This window comes from Eumetopias jubatus, unplaced genomic scaffold, assembly GCF_037043125.1.
Source record: "Eumetopias jubatus isolate StellerSeaLion01/CBP00866 unplaced genomic scaffold, mEumJub1_p1.0 scaffold_8, whole genome shotgun sequence".
Classification (NCBI taxonomy): domain Eukaryota; kingdom Metazoa; phylum Chordata; class Mammalia; order Carnivora; family Otariidae; genus Eumetopias; species Eumetopias jubatus.
The window spans coordinates 16302010-16323100 of record NW_028274814.1 but is presented as its reverse complement, the minus strand read 5'-3'; the positions used below and the strand labels follow the sequence as shown (position 1 = coordinate 16323100).

Here is a 21091-nt window from a genome sequence, read left to right as displayed (position 1 = left end):
TAAGGAAATCCACTGGCTTTGGTGATAAGGTGTGAAGTCCAGATCTAATAAATAGTAGCTATTTGGGAAGTCCAGCAGCCCTGATCCAAAATTAATTATAACTGTAGGCTTATTACCATGAATTGGGGTAAAATAAAGTTCTACTCCAAAATGCACTGAATTTCAGATGGACATTTAGAACTCACCAGGCTTTAAGAATTTTAAATAAACTTTTGTTGATCTATGTTTCATATGCTGACTCTCTTTCAAGCTGAAATCCCCTCCATTTGCTTATCAGAATTACAGATTAGTAATAGTTTGATAGCTGAAAATGTTACCGTTTTCAATAAACTGACTGTCAGGTTTAAATGCAAAATATGAAGTTATTTATAACTAACATAATCTATTTTTGTCTTTGATAGAAATTTATATCCTTACTGAAATATCAGATCCAACAGAATTATTTAATTGAAAAATTAATTGGAACGCTTTATTGTCATGCTGCCTAGTCGTGATAGGAAGAAGAGAATGCTATCATCTCTGATTGAAGGCATCAGAGAAACAGTTATCTTTAATTATATACTCAGCAGCAATGGTAAGGTCTGAAAAGGCCTGAAAACTGGACCGAAAGTGATGAGCCCAGTAGCCCAAGTCTAGACCAAATGAGATTCTTTCTCTTCAGTGAGTTCTGATTACGTGTATTGGAGGATGTCATTTTCGGTGTCAGGGAGAACCAGCCAGCCAAGGTTCAGGAGGAGCCCAGAAGTGAGGAAGCATTCCTCCATTATTCAAAAGGAATCAAAATTCCCTAAATGCATGGTAGAGAGGCATTCATGTTTTGTTGTCCTAAGTGGATTAGACCGGATGTCTGGATACCTAATGGCCCAGCTAACAATTAGCTGATCTTGGACAAATCAATAAACTCTTTGACTTTACATCCGGAAATGTGAAATACGTATCTCATCTAGACATATTTGATCCTCGTATTCTTTAATTCTGAGTGGCCCTAGGTTCAGTAGTTTTCAATTATTAGTACAGTTAAAAATTGCCCCAGGAGCCTGTTAAAATGCAGATTTCTCTGAATCTCACCAAGGGATTCATAGTCAGTAGGTCCAGAGTGGAGTCCAGAGATTGAATTTTTCAATGAACCTCTTCAGGGGATCCTGAGGTAATCTGAGACAAGCACAGTGGAAAGGCTGATCTTGTATCAATGGGCTGAGAGTCTTGTGAGCCTGCAGTGGTTACACCAAAGTTGTGTGGAAACACTTATCCTTACTTTGGAATAGACAAATATAGAAAAAAAAAATTTGAAGATAAAAATATTTGTTTTTAAAATCCATTAGGACTTAATGAAGTAGGTGTTGATAAAAGAAAGCAAGAAGTTTTTGGATAAGTACAGTGTGAGTTTTGAGAATGAATAATGAGATTTGGAACAATGAATAAATGAGATTTGGGAACATTGTTAGCTAGTTAAGATCATCGGAACATCTTTGATTTCTGAATTTTTATTAAATCACTGCTACTAAAACAGTGAAGAAATTCACTGTTCTAAAGGAACTAAGGTGCTTCTAGAAATTCCATACAGCCAAGATAATTGTTTCAGATGTGCAATGTTCATTAGAGGTAAATTGTATTTGAATTTATTTTAGTGCAATATATAATCCTTTCAAATTTAAATAAAGAATCTTAGCATGTCAATTAGCTTGTTCTGAAATACAGCATAAAAAAATTGTTCTTTTAAGAATACAAAACTAAAGTCTTTTTTTTTCCTTTGAGCATTCCAAGCCTAGCTAGCTTTAACAGAGGTGTACTAATTCTTTTTGTGTGAATTAATTATAACAGTGTATAAGCTATGATGTTATTTTATCCATTACAGAAAACATCTTGAAATACACTCTGATATGGAGAATAATTTTGAAAAGATCCATAAGATACTAGTAACAGGGTTGACCTTTGGGGAAACTGCCATGAATTGGAAATTGGCATAAAGAGAGATTATTACCATTTCATCATATTTCCTTTTGAAGAGTTTGAATTTTTATCACATGTACATATTACCTATACTGAACCAATCAATCAACAAATATATATTTTTAAAACAAAGTTATTTTTATTTAACACATAAATGTATGTGTTAAAATAAAATAACTTGGAAATTTTGGATACTCTTTCAGAAAATTCTGAAGTTAAACTTTCAGGAGTAGAAAATTATCAATTTTTTTTTTAAGATTTATCTATTTACTTTGAGAGAAAGATGGAGAGAGAGAGCCATGCATGTGCGCACAGGGGGAGGGGCAGAGGGAGGGAATCGTCAAGCAGACTCCCCACAGAGCCTGGAGCCCAATGTGGGGCTTGATCTCCTGACCCATAAGATCACGACCCATGGGATCAGGACCCAAGAGACCACAACCTGAGCCAGAACCAAGAGTTGGACGCTTAACTGACTGAGCCACCCAGGAGCCCCTTATCAATTCTGAATATATAGGCTGCCTTTCTTTCCACTGGAGAGATGGCATTGGATTTATTAGCCTTTTGGATATAAAACACATGTAATTCTATTTATTTTTTTTTAAAGTATTGAACTATGTTTTCGTCTATCTTTTCATCTATCTATCAATCATCTATTTTGCATTTTGGCCTTGTCTCCTTTTTGCCACTGACCATCTGCCAGTCTCTGAAGATGGTTGTGAATAGAGAATAGACACCAGCTTCCTTTTTTCCAAACTCAAAAGCAACAGGTGCTTGGCCAAGTCTCCCGATAACCAAGTCCCACCTGAAATATCAAGGCATTCTTTTAAGTTGTCTTTGATTTTCCAGTCAGTGAATGCTGTGTTTGCGTTCCATCTGAGCACCATTTGGCAAGCTAGAAATAAAATCTGTAGAATTATTTAGTATCACATCTGTTTATAGCTGCTTTTTCAAGATTAACCAAGTGATTTTAAAGTTTTACTTATGTTTTAACCAGCTGTGGTGACTGCATTTTATATGGTTATAATTTGGAAAATTAAACGTCAACAAATGCAACCTAAAAACATATATGGAGTATCCAAAAATGGGGCATTTTAGTGCTAAATTACATATTCCATTTCCTTAGCTTCCTTGCACTAATGTAGTAATGAGTTCCCCTGGAAATAATTAAAAGTTAATTGTCCAAGAATGAGATTGATTTTGTTCAATTTAAAAACAGTAAGTCCTAAATTATTATGAAAAAAAATACGATCCATAAAGGACAAGGAAATAAAAATTTAAAAGCAAAAAACAAAGTTCACAGTTAACTTCTGTTAAAAAAGAATTGACATGACTGTTGAGTATCAGGGAGCCTCAGATTAATATTCATATTGAAAAGACTGACATGGTAAAAAAGAAAAATTTTAATAAGTAGTTTATGGTTTAATTATTTGTTTTGCCAGGAATCTAATGTGAAAATATAAAAAGACATTCAAAATACAATGCTTGTACTCCAGCCAGCTCTTTAAAGATTTTATGTTAGAAAACGATTAAAATGTCACTGACATTGGATGTCATTGGATAGGATAGTTTCTGATTTTTTGCTTTCTGCTAAAATCTACCTGCAAGAAAAGTTGAAATATGACTATGTCCATTTCTTGATATGAACATACTACTTAAGATATTTATGAAATTTTCGAAATGCTGAAGAGTTTATTTACTGTCAAGTCCTGAGTCAGAGACACTGTCTTCCTGCCCAGAGTTTTGAGGGAAATTTTATGATAGGAATTCTGTCATTGGTGAAAAAGTGCAGGAAATACAGCAATTCAGCAATGTGTGTAATAGTCCTATTATTTCTTTGTGTTTTTTTTAAGATTTTATTTATTTATTCATGAGAGACAGAGGCAGAGGGATAAACAGGCTCCCCACAGAGTAGGGAGCCCAATAGGGAACTTGCTCCCAGGACCATGAGATCATGACCTGAGCAGAAGGCAGACACTTAACCAACTGAGCCACCCAGGCGCCCCTATTGCTTTGGTTCTAAGAACGTCTAGGTAGTGCTACTCGAAAAATGTATCTTTTTATATAATTTTAGGGCAATCTGACTAAGCTGTTATCCATCATTAGGGAAAGCGAAGAAGGATGTTTCAGGATAAAATAAGATTTATTGGTTGAACAAGATTAGCATTCAAATTTTCCTTTTCTGCACTACAGTGAAGGGGATTTGCCAATTCTGGATTAGTGAGACTCATTTTTTTTTTTTTCCTTCCTAAAGGGCCACTTTTTTTCCGCCTCTCATCTCTAGAATGTTTCCTTCAGTGACAATTCACAGTCAAGGGGGAATGATTCTCCATGAATCATGACCTTGGCTGCAACAATTTCTAATGATAGGCCATCCTAAAAATACACAGGTTTTATATTCCTAGAATAACATCTCTGACCACCAGATAAGACCTCTGTATTGACCTGTGCCCTGATCAGAATTCGTTTCTCTCTTCCCTGCGCTTTGCTAGCACACAGGTTTATTTTATCTTTGCCCAGATTTTCTACCACTGCTGCTGCTGAATCACATGAGCTTTGAAAGCAAGGACAGGGAGTTTGTTTTAAGGGTGAGAATGTTTTACATACAGAGGTGCTTAACAATTCTAATAGCTACGTTTTATTCTGTATTTACTATGTGTCAGGCATCACATGAAAGCCTTCATTTCCACTAAAGTCTTTTAATTCTTTCATCTCATCCAATCCTTGGTCTGTAAAGGACCATCCAGAGGTAAGTGTTCAGTTCCCTGTTTCATAGATTAAGGAAATGAGAAATGAGGAAGGTTGAGGAGCTTAGCCCACGTCATAAAACTAGTAACTAGTTGAAATCCTGGTGGAGCCAGGATTTAAAATAAAAGTTTTTTTTTTTTAAAGATGGAAGGTTGGAGAGATGAAGGGAAAAAAGAAATGCTAGGGTTGAAATTTCTTCTTAAGGCTTCCATGCCTAGTGTTAGCACATGTAGCTTTGCTAAGTAATCCAAAGCTGATATCTGTCAGGAAAGGGAAGGAGGCCCTTCCTTTGCCTACCAAAACGGTCTTATTAGCTAATTTACACTAACCTTTTTCAAAACTTATTTGAATTGTTTGTTGTAAAAGATACATACAAAGTTTCCTTTAACAATAATTGAGGTTGTATTTGTGCAAAGTGCACAATTGGCAAGACAGAGTCCTCAGGGAAAAATAAATAAATAAAAACCAGGAATTGAGGAAAAGTAATAAAAATAGCACATAGAATTCTAATGGGGGAAAAACGATTTGTGAGTAATCCATTAAAATTGCATACAGCAAAAATGGTGTATAAAGAGTTTATTTCTCAGAGGAGAATTAGTCCTGTATCGCTTTTTTCTGTGTCAAGTTTTCTACTCATCTATCAAAGATGGAATATAAATAGACCTCTGCACCATTTCAGACTCATGCACTCAGTGTATGAGAGACAGTGATCCTTGATGCCATCTTTCAAAGGCATGGGTATAAAATACTTCAGAGACTTAAATTTTAGTATGCAAGCTTAAACTTGACAGTCTAAAATAACCAAGTGAGCAAGAACATGCACATGAATGGAGAGAAATATATAAGAAAACTTGCCCAGAAAGCCTGACTGTAGTCGAACACAGTATTTGTAAATAGAGATGCCTGCGAAGTGTGAGCATCAGCTATGCCCCCAAGTCCACGTGCCCGGTTTTCTCGGGACAGGCGGGAGTATGCCTGTTGTCCCCATGCCCCATTTCTTTCTGTCTCCTCCCCCTCTCAAAAGTGTAGTGGTTGCCCCCTAAGTTATACTGTCATCTTCCCTAATACCACCTTGGGAATCCTTCTAACTGCATTTATAGATTCAGGACCTGAGGCAGAGTTAGAATTCCTATATTAGTTCCACTATTCTCCATAAAGGAATTGCTGGGAGATAGACAATACGGCCCCACAAGCCTGAAGTATTTGTCTATCTGCCCTTTTATAGGAAAAGTTTGCCAGATCAATGGAAGACATATAACAAATACATTTAATGGAAAAAATAAAATGTGTATTCTGAATAAATTATCTTGGAAGCAAACATCGACTATCTGGTTATGTCACTGAAGTAACAGCAACACTGGGATAAATCAGATAATTCTAATGATTGTCACCTAAGGAAACAGCAGGCAGTAAATGAAGGACAAGGTCAAACTAACATGACAAGGTCAAACTAACATCATAGTGTGTAAAAATAAATACTAAAAAAAATTTTGAAGACCAAATTGATGGATCTTGTGAGCTGAGAGAATAACGTGAAGATTCGGGTCTAGATATCATTCTGCATTTGTTTGTATAGCTTTTGCTATAAATATATTTTTTTTAAATCTGTCTTAAAGGGGTGTGCTCTGAAATACTAAGTCAGTTTCATTAAAAGCAAATCTGAAGAGAAAAACCACATATCCAAGAATGTTGCTGTTAACATAAGGTGACACTAACTGTATTTTATGAAGCAGAAAATTGCTTTACACCCAAATTCTTAAAATCCTTCTCTTTTTTTTTTGCTGCCTTTAATAAGACATAGAACATTTGTACACATGAGCTGCATAAAACCCTAATAGAATTAGCATTTAGTAATTTGATCTTTTATATGCCTGGCAAATCTGATGTAGAATAAAGCAAGGAAATAAGGAAGCAGAACACTATTTTATGACCAGAATCATTCCCTAAAGTGAAATGAATTTACTAATACATTGTTGGTAATCTGCAAAAGGAGCTGGTGCAATCTTAGAAACAGACCTTTCCAGGTGACCTCACAGATTTACCATGAGGAGAGAATAACAAAAACTTAAAAAGAAAATAAAGCCTTATATACCAAAAACCACTGCTAAAAATATACATAGTATTTTTTTAAGCATTGATATTACAACTTACACTTCAAGAGAACACTTGAACTAAGCTCTCTCTTTCTCTCTCTCTCTCTCTCTCTATATATATATATATACACATACATATATTTCAAAATTGTCTCACATGTAGTTTTAAAAGAATAAGAAAATCATTGAAACAAACTCTAGAAGTCTTAGAAGTGTTTCCATGAAAATCAATTTACTTTTACTTGGAATTATCACTCTTAAGACTTTAGAAGATGATCCTGAATTTACCATGAGCTGAAGATACAAATGGAGACATATAATGTTCTTTAATCAAAATAAAGTGATGAAAGGGAACATGACTCTTTTCAAGGTTGAATGATTAATGTAAACGAATATGGACCACTACATGTGTATAAAAGGTATTCTATGTTAACTCAGATCCTAGAAAAGTTATTTCACAAATATAATATCTTTTGAAGAATAAATGTGCATTATCAAAAAAAATCATTAAACAGATATCTCTTAAGAAACAGTGTTCTACTGGTCAGGCACTATAATCTGACATTATAATGCCTTGAATTACATCTTCTAGGCACATGCAGAGAGAAAAAGAAAAAACTACTTCTCTTCTTGGAGTTTCTGTCAATGTTATATTATCATATTTTAAATGAGCTCATAGTACTTGTCTGAAAGGTTTAATTACATTGTAAAATATAGTGATAACCAGCCTAGATTAATTAATGGGGTGAGGTGTACAAATGATTTAATAAAATGATTTTCAACCTTTTTCTTCTCAAGCAGGAGAAACATTTTTGAAAAATGAAACTCCAAATACAAAACAGATAAAATTAGATCTGGCTGGAGGTTCACAGCCATGCCCTCCATCTCCTTCTCACCCAGGACATCAGTCATTGAAGGCCTCTGCAACACCAAACCCTGAACTCTGGGCAAAGCTTGAAAATCTGTGATTAATGCAGGTTTTCCTAGTTAGAAATACTAACCTTCCTAATCCAACCATTCTTTCTGAAGATCATTTCCAAGGACCCAAATCTACTGTGATTAGAAACACTTTATCTCTTAAGCAATGAGAGAGACAGACAGAAGAGAGAGAGACATGGAGTTGTCTGGATCAGATTATTGGTTACTCTTCCTGAAAAGATGGTGACACATGTAATGGTCTCTTGTATCCCTTATAGTCCTTTCCTAAATGTTTATGTTTCAAAACGGGGGTAAAGTTCATGCTATGGTTCTCTGAGAGACTAGAAATGCCATCTTCATCTGTTTCTCTGCAAATGTCAGCATTCTCAGTAAAATTCTGAAGCTGTTTTACATCAAAAGTTAAATTAGGACAAAGACCTCTTTTTTTGATGAGATAATTGGCTCATCAAAGGGATTTCTAGTTCCTTGCCAGAGTCTAACTTTGTTATCTTGGCAGAACAGAGGTGACTTGATTCATGCATCGTTGATGTTCCTCAGGAAGGCAGACAACTCTGAAAGACCAGGAGCCATTAATCTGAGCACCATGGAATAAAAATTTATTGGTGAAAGGATAGCATTTTACCGAGGCTCACAGCACACCTAAACCCATAAGTCTTTATGTTCCTTTTTCTGAGCCAACCTCAAAGTAAAAGTCACTGCTCTGTCCACTTTTATGCATTTGAAGGTGCCATTTAAGTATAACACTTGATATGAAGTCAAGAGATTTTAAGAAAGGGTATCAAAAATTGGAATCCTTAAACATGCAGTAGTTTTATTTGTGACTGTTAGCTTTAACGGCTCACAGCCATGAGGAGCAATCTTTTTTTTTTTTTTCTTTACCATAAGATTCAACTCTCACTTTTGTTGTAACAAGATAGCAAAGTTGAATGCTTGGCAAGAAATATTTAGATTCTGAAAAAAATTCATTCATCAAAAAGAGAAGATTTCTCCTCTTTGTTCAATATCCTTTGCTTTTGTGGCTAAAGAAGCTGGGTCAGGCCTTGGAGAATATCATAGATTTCAGCCTTGAAACTGATTCAGTTTCAGTTACAATGACTTTTTATTTTTTCAGTAAACACTTTTGACCAGTGCTAAGTGCAATGGAGGGTTAAAAAGGCATAAAATAACTCACATTTATCAAGCACCTACTATGTCAAACACCAAAAGAGCGCTTCATCTATATTATCCTGTTTAGTTCTCACCAAAACACAGGGAAGGTCGATTTTACAATCTCCATCTTACAGAAACCGAATCTCCAATAATAACTTGCTATGGCTCACAGAGTTAAGACCTGAATCCAGTTTTATGTATGCAATTCTAAAACTCAAGTGCTTTTCACTAAATAAAATAGCTTTAAGTTTTTGCAGTAGTCAAATGCAAATAATTGTGAGGAATATTGCCAGGCTGGAGTGAGAATTACATAACTGACCATCTTTAAACACATGTCAACTATTAACTTGCTCCAACACTGTAACCTCGACTTCCTTTCCTTTCTTTTCCCCATATTCCCATATTAAATGAGACAGTGTTTTGTTTTGTTTTTCTGAAAGTGCCCAGTAGCCTGTTGAAAATTATTAACCAAGTTATTAATTATTAATTCAAGTCTAGAGACTCCATTACTCTTAGTGCCCGGATTCAGAGAGAGAATTGAGTATGGCAAGGGAAGTTTTCTTTTCTAATGTGATACAAGGGGCTGTGCTCCCAGTATCTTCAGGATGTGCTAATATGTTGCCCAGATACAAGACCCCAAAGTTGCACATTTAGTTAGGTGGAAAATAACATTGTTTTTTGCATGGAATTCTCATTTTACAACTATAACATTTTAAAAGCTGTAAAATTATTAATTTCACTCTTAGAAATACTTACCAATAATATAATCTTCCTTTCCTAAAGTAAAAACTGTGTAACATCTTATTCATGTATATATAATTGGAAGAAACAAAATAAAACTATTTAATTGTCTTAACAGTCTTCCTTCAATTACCATTCCTCAACCTCAGATTATCATTTATCTTCTTTAAAAGTTATGGTGTTTCTAAAGAAGTTGGAAATCTTTCATAAATAAGGAACCAAATTGTTAAAACGTGTTTTCAGCCAGACTTATATTAGTTGCCAAAGACATATTTACGATCAGTCAATGAAGAAATATTATCTTCATAATGTTGGGATAACAAGTTTGATCTTAAGTGTTAATAGCCCCAGGTAAACTGAAGACTTCATCTCTAACTGTATAACTTTTATTGGATAACAAATGTTGTGTCCTCAGGCTAGGTGCTGTAAACTTGATTGCACTTGGAAGAAGGATAATCCTCCATCCTGGCACTTCCTTCAGAAGGCAGTGTGGGTTAGATCTCATAGAAGGGAAAGCACCAAGGAAACCCCAACAGCTACTCTCCTCTTCAAATCCTAGAGCAGATTAGTTCTGAAACTGACTATGTTGACAAATGCTCTATGACCATGGATGCCTGGTTTCATGTGGTAATATGTACCATCTCAGGGTTTTAAAAAGAGGAATACCTCAACTTTAATCTTTTTAGTAGCCTTCAGTTTTCACCCCACTCAAAGTTTACCCATTTAAGTCTAAACATTTAACCCTAAGACATCCTTTGGGTTTTTGCTGACTTTTTCATTCTATTAGTAAAATCATTACTTTTCAACCTTCCAAAATCATAATAAACATTACTTTGTATCTCTAATGAGGGTTGTTATGAGTCTCAGCTGTTTGCTAATTCTTCTATAATCTGGTATGGCTGCCTTATTTGTGCCACTTAATCAAGCTATGAGTGTTAACTTCTCATTTTACTCTGCACTCATATAGGAAAGACACAAGGCGGGAAGCAATTAATGATTTGACATTCTCCCAAAACTTCACTTTCTAGGGTTCTAACTTCTCCTTGCCTCTTCAACTGTATAGTACCTTATTGATTAGAAGAGATGGGAGTAGCCATTTTGTCTTGTTTCTTATCTTGGGAAGAAAGCATTCACTCTTTCATCATTATGTGTGATCTTAGCTGTAGATTACTTATAGATATCCTGTATTATTTATGATTATAGAATTTTGAAAACCCCAGTAGTTAGGAATCAAAACCCACAGAATTGAAATAATTAAAACATGGCCAAATAATAAATTCATTCCATGTTTTAAAGAAATATATTAATGCAATTAATAGCACTGGTAATGAAGATCATTAGCTCATCTTGATAGAAGAAAAAATATTTTATAAAATCTAACATTTTTTTCCTAAGTAAAAAAACAGATTGAGATAGAAGGAAGTGTATTAACATAACAATAAGCATTACTTCACAACAATGGAAAAAATATACTGAACATTGAAGCCCCAGAGACATTCCAATTAAAATAAAGAAGAAAGGAAGGATGTGATTGTTACTGTTATGTAATAGAATTCTGTATTTCTGATTAATGCACAGAGAAAAGAAACATAAATAAGAGACATGACTATTGGAAAGGAGAAGCAACATTATTATTTATAAATAAAGGTACCAGTTACGAAATAACTACACAAAAATCAATAGCTTTCCATGTCAGAAATAACCATTTAGAAAATATAGTGATTAAAGCTCTTTAACAATAGCAGAAATAGATAAAATAATTACTAACAAACTTAATGTGTAGGCCCTATATAAGGGAAAAAATTAAAGTTTGATGAGGCACTTAAAAGAACACCTAAAAAAACATTTTATGGATGGAAAGCTAGAATGTAGTAAGATGTCAATTAATACCACATTAATTCTACCAAGTTCACATAGGACTGTTATTTGGAACATCAGAATGTGATTGTAAAAGTCACAGAAAGAATAAATGAGTGAAACTACTCAAGAAAAAGTTTAAAATAAGATCAATGATGGAAGACTTAAAAACTACTAGGTATTAAATTATGTTATAAAAAACTATAATGATGAAATCATTATAGGAATTATACAAGAAGGAACAAAGCAATCAATGGAAGAGTGTATAGTTTCAGAAGTAGAGCTTAGCATATGAGTTTATTATGTAAGAAATCAGGCAGCTCCAAACAATGGGTAAAGATCTATTCAAAAGGGGTGCCTGGGTGGCTCAGTCGGTAAGCGTCTGCCTTGGGCTCAGGTCTCAATCCCAAGGTTCTGGAATCCAGCCCCTGGGACCCCTTGAGCCCCAAGTTGATTGAGCCCTTGGAGCCCCCCATCAGTTGGGCCCCTTGAGCCCTGTGTCAGTTGGTCAGGCTCCCTGCTGAGCAGGGAGCCTGCTACTCACCCTGCTTATGCTCTCACTCTCCCTCTCTCTCTCTCTTTCTCAAATAAATAAATAAAATCTTAAAAAACATATATATATTCAACAAATGATCCTGGGACTCTCAGCCATCTATTTTAATAAAATTTGTATGTTTAGATTTGGTTCTTCACACCATATACCAAAATAAATTTAGAATAGATTAGAGAAGTAAAAGTAAAGAATGCAATAATGGACTAACTAGAAGAGAGTATGGCAAATGTAGTGCCAAATTTAATGCCAAAATAGTGGAGGCCTTTCTGAGCAAAAAAGCAAAGAAAGAAATCTTGCAAGGAGAGTTTGAAAAACAAACACAACAATGTAAAAGTACAAACTGTTGTATGACCAAAAAAATCATATTTAGAATAGAATGGCAAATTATAGACAGGTGATACAGTTAACAGAATTTTGTGCTCTTAGTTCATAGAAATCCTGTAAAAACAAACAAACAAACAAAAAAACCCAGTCAAATAAAATAGGGAAAATAAATGGATACACTATTTAAAAATGTAGAAATAAAAAGTTAATAAACATGTTTTAAAAGTTTATCCTCACCTGTAATAGAAGAAATGCTCATTAAAGTAAGATATATCATTTTTAATCCATCAAATTGCAAAAAGAATGATGATGAATATTTTTATAAGGTTTAAATGACATGGGTATTCTCATACATAGGTTGAGTAAATTTTTTATAAAGCCGTATAATGGAATATACGCTGTCAAAAATTAACTCTCAAGGGATATTTATGGACATGGAAAAATGTCTAGGCTATACTATTAACTGTAGAAAAGCAAGCTATCATATGTTATGATTCAATTTGATTAATACATAGGTGTAAGCAAAGGTATATTAAATAAGTCTGGGTGGGAAATGAAATTAATGATATTTTAGCATTGAGATAACACCTTCTCCGCCACATGTATAAAAGACAAGATTCTGGATATCAGATGACTTGAAACCAGTTTTCCATCTGAAACTCATCTACAAAACAAAGTTCCTGCATTTTGCAGCTAACTATTCTTATTGGCATTGGATTATGATTCTGAGCTGCAACTAACATCAAGAGCTTTAATAAAAGACAACAAATTTGGGCACCTGGGTGGCTCAGTCAGTTGAGTGTCTGACTCTTGATTTCAGCTCAGGTTTCCATCTCAGGATTGTGAGTTCAAGCCCTGTGTTGAACTCCACATTGGGCATGGAGCTGGAAGGAAGGAAGGAAGGAAGGAAGGAAGAAAAGAAGGAAGGAAGAAGAAAGGGAGGGAGGGAGGGAGGAAGGAAGACAGACACAATAAACTTCACATTCTTGAATATTAGATTGATATAAAATTTCATAATTTGTCCTACAGTGTCGTCTCCATAATATATTACTGTGTACTTAGGTTCATCTGTCATTCCTAGAGCTCTATGTAATGAGTGGTTCAGGCACGAAAATTCTGGAAAATTTTAAGATCAGGTTTCTCAGTTTTAGAAGAAATGGTTTGAGAAATGAAGTCATCCATCTCATGCCTGAAGCCGATTAGGAACAACAGGAATGCCCTATATGGGAAACAAGAATTGTTTTACTAATTTTTTATTGAGAATAATTATTATAATCAACATTTTAAATTTTATGAACATTTTTCCAATTACATTTTTTAGTATTTCAAAACAAAATAATTCCCTTATATCTTATAGTTTCATACTACCTATCACCTATTTTACCCAATGATAAAATGTGTTATTAGTTATAATCATGGCTGGTTATCATTATATATCATTATACTTGTCTCTCATCTAAAATATTTCTGCTTCTTTTTAAAGCATCTTTCCATTTCTTTGATGCTGCAGGATCATTTTTCATACTTTTGCAGACTGTGAGAAGAAAATTTACTAAATGAACAATTGATTTTTCCATTAAGATAACACACCCTGTTAAATACACATAAGGCTACAAGAACCATTTAAATCATGAGACACCTTGATGAGGTATTTGCCTTAGTCTTCAGAATTTTACAGATCTTTACTTTTTATATAATAAACTAGAACAGAGGCCAGCAGACCACAGGAAGTGGGCCAAATTTGACCTACTTCCTGTTTTTGTAAATAAAGTTTTATTGGAATACAACCACACCCATTTCTTAGGAATTTGTGGCTGCTTTTGAGTAGTGGCAGAGGTAAGTAGAACAGAAACTATATAGCCTGCAAAGCCTAAAATATTTACTGTCTGGTCCTTTTTCAGAAAACATTTGCTGACTCCTGATCTAGAAACTAATTCCTAACCAAGTCTTAAGATTCTGTGAGGTTTCTTTCCTAAATTCTCTTTTGCAGATATTTCATCTCAATGGTGAAACGACATGTGTTTAATTGTGCAGTCAGAGATGCACTTTATGTTTAACCCTTATGTATGCATTTTAACACTTATTCTACTTCCTTCACGTGAATATATTACCTTTGCAAAATAAGTCGTATTTCTGAAACCCTTCCTATAGAACTGAGATAAGTTAGAGAGAGACAAAATTTACACTTTAGTCTCCGAATTGGAGAGATGCTGCAAGCCAGGAGAGTATTGTTTGTTTTCTAGGCTGCCTTATTGAATGGGGTTCACTTAACATGGCTCCTGGGGGCTTTGAAATCAACACGCCATTGAAACTGAGTGGAGAATAGTACAATTAATTTGAAGAACAGCTCTCTATCAATTTGTTTTGGAATTAGGTAATGCTGAGACAAAGGGAATAACATGAAAATAAAAAACAAATGGAAACCTATCGTGGCTAAGAGTTCAGACTTTATTGAAATCAATTTTTTGAGGAATATTTACAAAACCACGTAATCTCTGTGTGTTTATAAATACTGCATAAAGATTTGACCCACATTTGAAAGCAACTTAGATTTTTCTCTCCTAAGATTCTGTAATACTAATTCCCAAATGTGATGATAAAGGACTTTAAGTATAGAACACATTTCACATTAATATGGTACACAGAATTAATTCCTAAATATTTTCCAAAATGCTGTCTCTAAAATGAAAATCTCACTCATTTTCAACAATTGTCGACCCCGTTACACATATACTACAAAAACATATAGCAGTATTAAAAACAGCTGATATTTACTAAATGTTGACTATGTACCAAACACTATTTTAGTCCTTACATAACCTCCCTTACCTCATTTTACAAATGAGGAAACAAGCTTAGATAGTAAAAATAACTTGCCTGAGATCTCATTCCTGTTTTGTGGCCAAGCCAAAATTCTAACTGGAGCGGTTTGATTCCAGCCCCCCTTTGAACCATGTACTCCCAAGTCTAAAATAAGCTAAAAGCAACCAATCGGTGTATAATAATAGACTTAGCACTTGATTTGGGGCGGGGGGGGGGGGGGGCCTTGAGAAGGAGTGTTGACTCTTACTGGGAAAAAAGGAGGTGCTTCTCAGAAGAGACAGGCTGGAGTTGAATTGGATTTACTAACTAGAGACAAAGAAGGTATTCCAAACATAATTAATAGCATGTTCAAAGGCAAAAATGAAAGAGCACAACACATTCGGGCAGGGGCACTAAGGGGCATGAGAACAGGTCTTAGAGGATGGACAGGAGAGGTGGGAAGGGGCCTGCCAGTGGACATTTCATACAGGAAATCAGTGGTGTTAAAATTCAGTGTGGTAGGAATCACCTGGAGTGTCTTGTTTACAGTGAAAATTGCTGGACCCAAACTGCCAGAGAATCTTATTCAGCTACATTCATGAATTCGCTTTCAACAGGAATACTAGGTGACTCCAGTGTAGGAGAGAGCCTCTTAGCTAACGCTGTTAAGAATGTCAGGAAATCAATATGCTGGAGCATGATATGGCTAATATCATTGGGTCTTAGAAAAAATAATGCAGCAGCTCAGTGGAGAGAGGAAAGTGTTCGTAAAGGGGATATTTGGGGTTTTTTTAGAATTCAGAGATAATATAATTTTTTCTTAGGGACTTGTAACACACACAAACACACACCCTTTTGTTTATAATTGCTTTCAGATGCAATACAGATTACTAAATTAGAAAGAAGACTAAAAATTCAGCGTCCAGTTGTGTTAATTTTCTAAGGCACTGTACATTACAAAAATGCATGAGTTTTCAAATCAAATGTTCTCATGTTTTGCCATTCTCAATCCTTCATACCCTAGCAATTAGGAAACTGCAGATCAGCTTATAGGGAATCAATTGTGAATAAATGAATGAATTACTTAATCGAATCACATATTTTCAGTGGAACCTAATTTCACACAATATAATTGGGGGCTTATTTAATAAATCAAGCAAAATGCACTGTTTCTCTACTTTTCCTAGGATTAATTTAACAATTTAAAGGGCTAATTACTTAAGATGAAATTTTGGCTGACCCGTAAATTTAAGATATGGTACTGTCTCGTTAAAATATAAAAGTTATTAATTCCCACTGTCTTTGAATACATCTGGAATAGAGTAAGTGAAGACAAACTGCATTTTAAAAATTATCTGTTCCGTTTATTTACTTGTAGCTCTCAAAATGACTTGTGATTAGGTGACTCCCAAAATATATTTTTTTTAGAAAATCAATTGCAAAAGGGAATGTCAATACATTTTTCAATATTTAAACAAACTTGAAAGGACAAAAGGAGAGGAGGGAACAGCCATCTACCTCATCTGGAATTAAACAGGCTCCAAATGTCAGAATCTCTTTGGGTAACCAGAAATGGCCTTGACCAACTGGAGACTCTCAAACTTGGGATGCCAGATCACACACTGGTGTTTATTCTACACTTAAGTTTATTCAACACAGATGGTAGGCATAAAATAGCAGAGCTCTAATGGATCATGTTTGGGCAAAATGATAGATATGGTCTTCTTTGTTGACAGTAGAGATGTTTTCACATTCCACTTGAATTAAATTATGCTCATCCATGCCATGGTACATAATCTCTGGCAAGGATTCTTAGAAAAAGTCATCATGTAGACTCATTGCAAAACAAGTAAAAAAAAAAGTTGCAAAGTACTACTATAAGAAAATATAAGACAAAAGTTGAATGACCTCCATTAATTTTGAAAAATACATAGGTATCTATATTAATATTCATCAATATAGATTCATATATTATATGTAAATATATACTTAGCTATTAAAATTCAAGGGTTGTGTAAATCCTTAGTTTTAACAGACTAGCAAAATATTTTGAATTTCTAGTATGAAAAAGAAATTATGTGTTAGATATACTAGGTATGACTTTATATGATACCAGTCCTAACTTTAAAACGTTCACAGTTGGGGCATCTGGGTGGCTCAGTTGGTTGAGCATCTACCTTCGGCTTGGGTCATGATCCCAGGGTCCTGGGATGGAGCCCCACATAGGGCTCCCTGCTCAGCGGGGAGCCTGCTTCGCCCTGTCCCTCTGCTTCTTCCCCCTGCTCATGCTCTCTGTCAAATAAATAAAATCTTAAAAAAAATTTTTTTTAAATGTTCACAATCAAGTTTGGTAAATAAGACATATGCACATGAAGTTTTATATGAAAGGGAAAGGTTAAATAGTAAAATAAGATGTGATCAGAGCAATTATGAAGCTTTATCAGATAGAATGGACTCCAGGTAGTAATTTCTGGGCCTTAAAAATATAAATGGACTATAGCTGGTTAGATAAGGAGGGTAGAAAATTATTCCAATCAAGGAAGACAGTAGGACTGAACAATATCTTATTAAGCCAGTGTTTGCTGATTTAGAGCATTTAGAGATGACCTAGGCATACTGATGTTAGGGGTTCACAGGCATGCATTCGGGTTCACTAATTAACTAGAAGGACTCCCAGAACTCCAAAAAGCTGTTATACTCAAGGTTGCCATTTGTTATAGCAAAAAGGATACAGATTAAAATCAGTGAAGGTGAAAAATACATAGGGTAGAGTCCACAAGAGACCAGGCACAAGCTTCCAGTTGTCTTCTCGCAGTAGAGTTGTATAGATAGCACCTAAGTCCCCCAACAGCAATTTGAGAAAACACACACCAAGTGTTGCCAACCAAGGAAGACTACCCATGCTTTGGTGTCCAGAGTTTTGACTGAGGGTCAGAGAGATAGATATGAATTTCTTTATGACTATTCTCATCTCTAGTCCCTAGCCCCTCCAAGAGGTCAAACTGTTATAGCATGGCCCTAGTATCCAGGTGAATAAAAACAGCCATTCAGCATAAAGCATATTGTTAGCATAAACGATCTTGCATAGCCCTACATCCAAGATATACAAAGCCACTCTTATCAGGTGAGATATTTCCGAGGGCTTGGAGGTTATCTCCTGGGAACCAGACAAGGGTCAGCTCTTTCTTTGGAATGTGAGGGTTTGAACACCCCAAACCTGCTGAGTTAACCCTTTACTGCACAATAGAGTTTGAGTGCCTATGGGTCTGAAATTTTTTTTAAAAAATAAGGAAAACAAATAAAGAGATCTGAAATCCTAAAAAAAAAAAATGATACCTGCAAACAATTTGTCTATACCCATTTGTTTTGATGATGAGAAAAAAATGTATGAGTAAAAAGAAAACCAACTTCATAGAAAAACAATTGGCCTTACCTTTGCTTGGGGACCCAGGTGTTCTGCACCATGTAGTGGGCATCAGTGGAGTAATTTGTTGCCATGAGTGATCTTAACACCGTGCCTACCTAAGGAGTGAGCTGTTACTCACCACACTGTAAATATTTCACTGCTGCCCCAATTAACAGTTCTATAAAAGAAAGTTTATGTTGTGCTAAACTGAAAATTTGAGAATTAACTTCTTACCAGTCTTTTTCTTTTCATTTCTCCCCACCCCCAACTCTGCACCCCATTACTTTCTTTTCTGAACTGCAATGTGTCCTCTCTGAAGATGTTCCAGCGGATTTGATCGCCATCGGCAGGACTGGGTGGACAGTGGATGCCCTGAAGAGGTACATGTGCTTTCTCATGACGAGACTTCTGGGACCAAGCTGTTCTATAGAGTCACTACATCTTAATGAAAATGGCATCTAATTTAACAAACATATCCAGCAATTATCGAGCCCTTAGTATGTGCCACACATTGGGCTTAACTCTTTACTTGTATTATCTAAATTTATTCTCATACCCTTCCTTGGACTTCAGAGCTGTTATTGCCCCCACATTACCAAGAGAAGAAGAGGGAGAGGCGAGGGGAGATGGTGGGGAGGGGGGCAGTGAGGGTAGCAGAGTTAGGTGTGTGGCTAGGAAATAGAACCAGAAGTCAAATTTTACAAGCAAAAGGCGGTTCTCTTAAACACTTGCTGCTTTTCTAAGATCTCAGAAGCCATTGTTCATCTTTTTTGCTCAAGTAACAAAACCAACAGTATGGAGGAAAAGACTAATTGCAGCAAACTGATATAAAATCAGTTAGAAATGGTATAACATGGAAACAGTAACCCCAAGACAAACATGATGGAGACAATGATGCAATGAAGTGATTTAAGCAGGTGTATGCAATTGCAGGACAATTTTATCCTGTTTAAAATTTTCTAGTGAATTGCATTTACACTGTCATTTCAGGTTCCATAAAGATATCTTATTAGGTTCACAAAGAAAAGTATTTGCCTTTTTTCTGCCTGTGTTAAGTTTTAGGGTATGAATTTTAAATGAAAACTATTAACAATTATACAAGTTTTCTCATTCAGGAAACACAAATCATGTCAAAGTGCTCTCTTTAAAACTACTGGGAGACCAATGGTTATTAGAACCTTTTTAAAAATTAAGTTTTTATTTATGATGTCCTATAAATATCTTGAGAAAAACATCTTTGAGAATATACTTGAATTTTAAGTGCAGAATTGCCAGTGCAGCTTTAATCAACTTTTTGACATTTGGGGGATTATTGTGATATACACTAACAGTGATATACGCTGATCTATTTCACTTCACTTACAGAACAACATCGTTCAAAATTAAAACATATTGCTGGAGCCATGGTTGTGTTTTCAGGTTGATGTTTCTTTCATGTAATCACATTTACTTCAATGGAAATGTTGAAATTGAACAGCTGTAGTTGTGTAAAGATCAAAAGTGTAATTCAGTCATCTTAATTTTCTTGCCCACCATGAACCAAAGAAATAGAGAAGAAGCCATCATATTTTAAACCCTCCTAAATTTTTCTGTGGAGAGTTTATCATGTTCTGTGGAATGTGTCAAGCACTGAAATTACAAAAATGTAAAAAAAATAAAAATTACCCCCTATTCCCAAGGAGCTCAGAGTCAAGTATCTTCAATATTCAGTGTTTCCTTTTAATTTTGTAATTAAATTGTCAATATTAGTGGCTTTGTGGTGAGCAATTTTATCCTCCTATTAAAATAAAGTCACCAACTCCTGCCCATCCTCTGTGCTTAAAATTAGAGTGAAATTTTCTTTCTAATCCTGTGAGATCCATAAGTGCAAAAAATTTTCTTTCTAATCCTGTGAGATCCATAAGTGCAAAAAAGAATTTACTCCATAAGTGCAAATCCTAATATGGACACTTACTATGTATTATTCTAAGTATGGATAATGTAAAAATGGAGTAAGTGTGTCCAGCAGGAAGCTAGACCACTGAACAAAGGACTGCATTTAGAGAAGGACATGGGCAGAGAGTAACTATAAGGATGTGGTCTTGTTAAGTAGCATAAGGGAAGGTCTGCTTGAGGAGGAGATATTTGAGATGATGCCTGAAGGGCAACTGAAGCTGAGAAGACAAGTGGTAAGAACTGAGATTGATGAGGTGAACAGAGCCCCAAACGTAACAAGTTGAAGGAGTTTGGGCTTCATCCTAAAAACAAGGGAAGAATGGAGTTTCCTCGAAAAATTAAAAATTGAACTACCATATGATCCAGCAGTTCCACTTCCAAGTATTTAGCCAAAGAAAATGAAACACTCACTCAAAAAGATAACAGCACCTCCATGTTCATTGCAGCATTATTCACAATAGTCAAGATACGGAAATAACCTAAGTGTCCACTGATGGATGAATGGATAAAGAAAATGTGGTGTATATGTATGAATGTACACACACACACACACACACACACACACACACACACACACACACACACACACAGCGGAAC

At 35.1% G+C, this 21091-nt stretch overlaps 1 protein-coding gene across 1 annotated transcript in view; it reads left to right on the top strand.

Annotated features, from left to right (window-relative positions):
- Positions 1-21091, top strand: part of PLXDC2 (plexin domain containing 2) — a 468788-nt gene that overhangs the window by 352238 nt on the left and 95459 nt on the right. The window contains exon 10 of the mRNA XM_028114162.2: positions 18879-18939. Coding sequence (XP_027969963.1) covers positions 18879-18939 — 61 coding nt within the window. The remainder of the gene's footprint in view (positions 1-18878; positions 18940-21091) is intronic.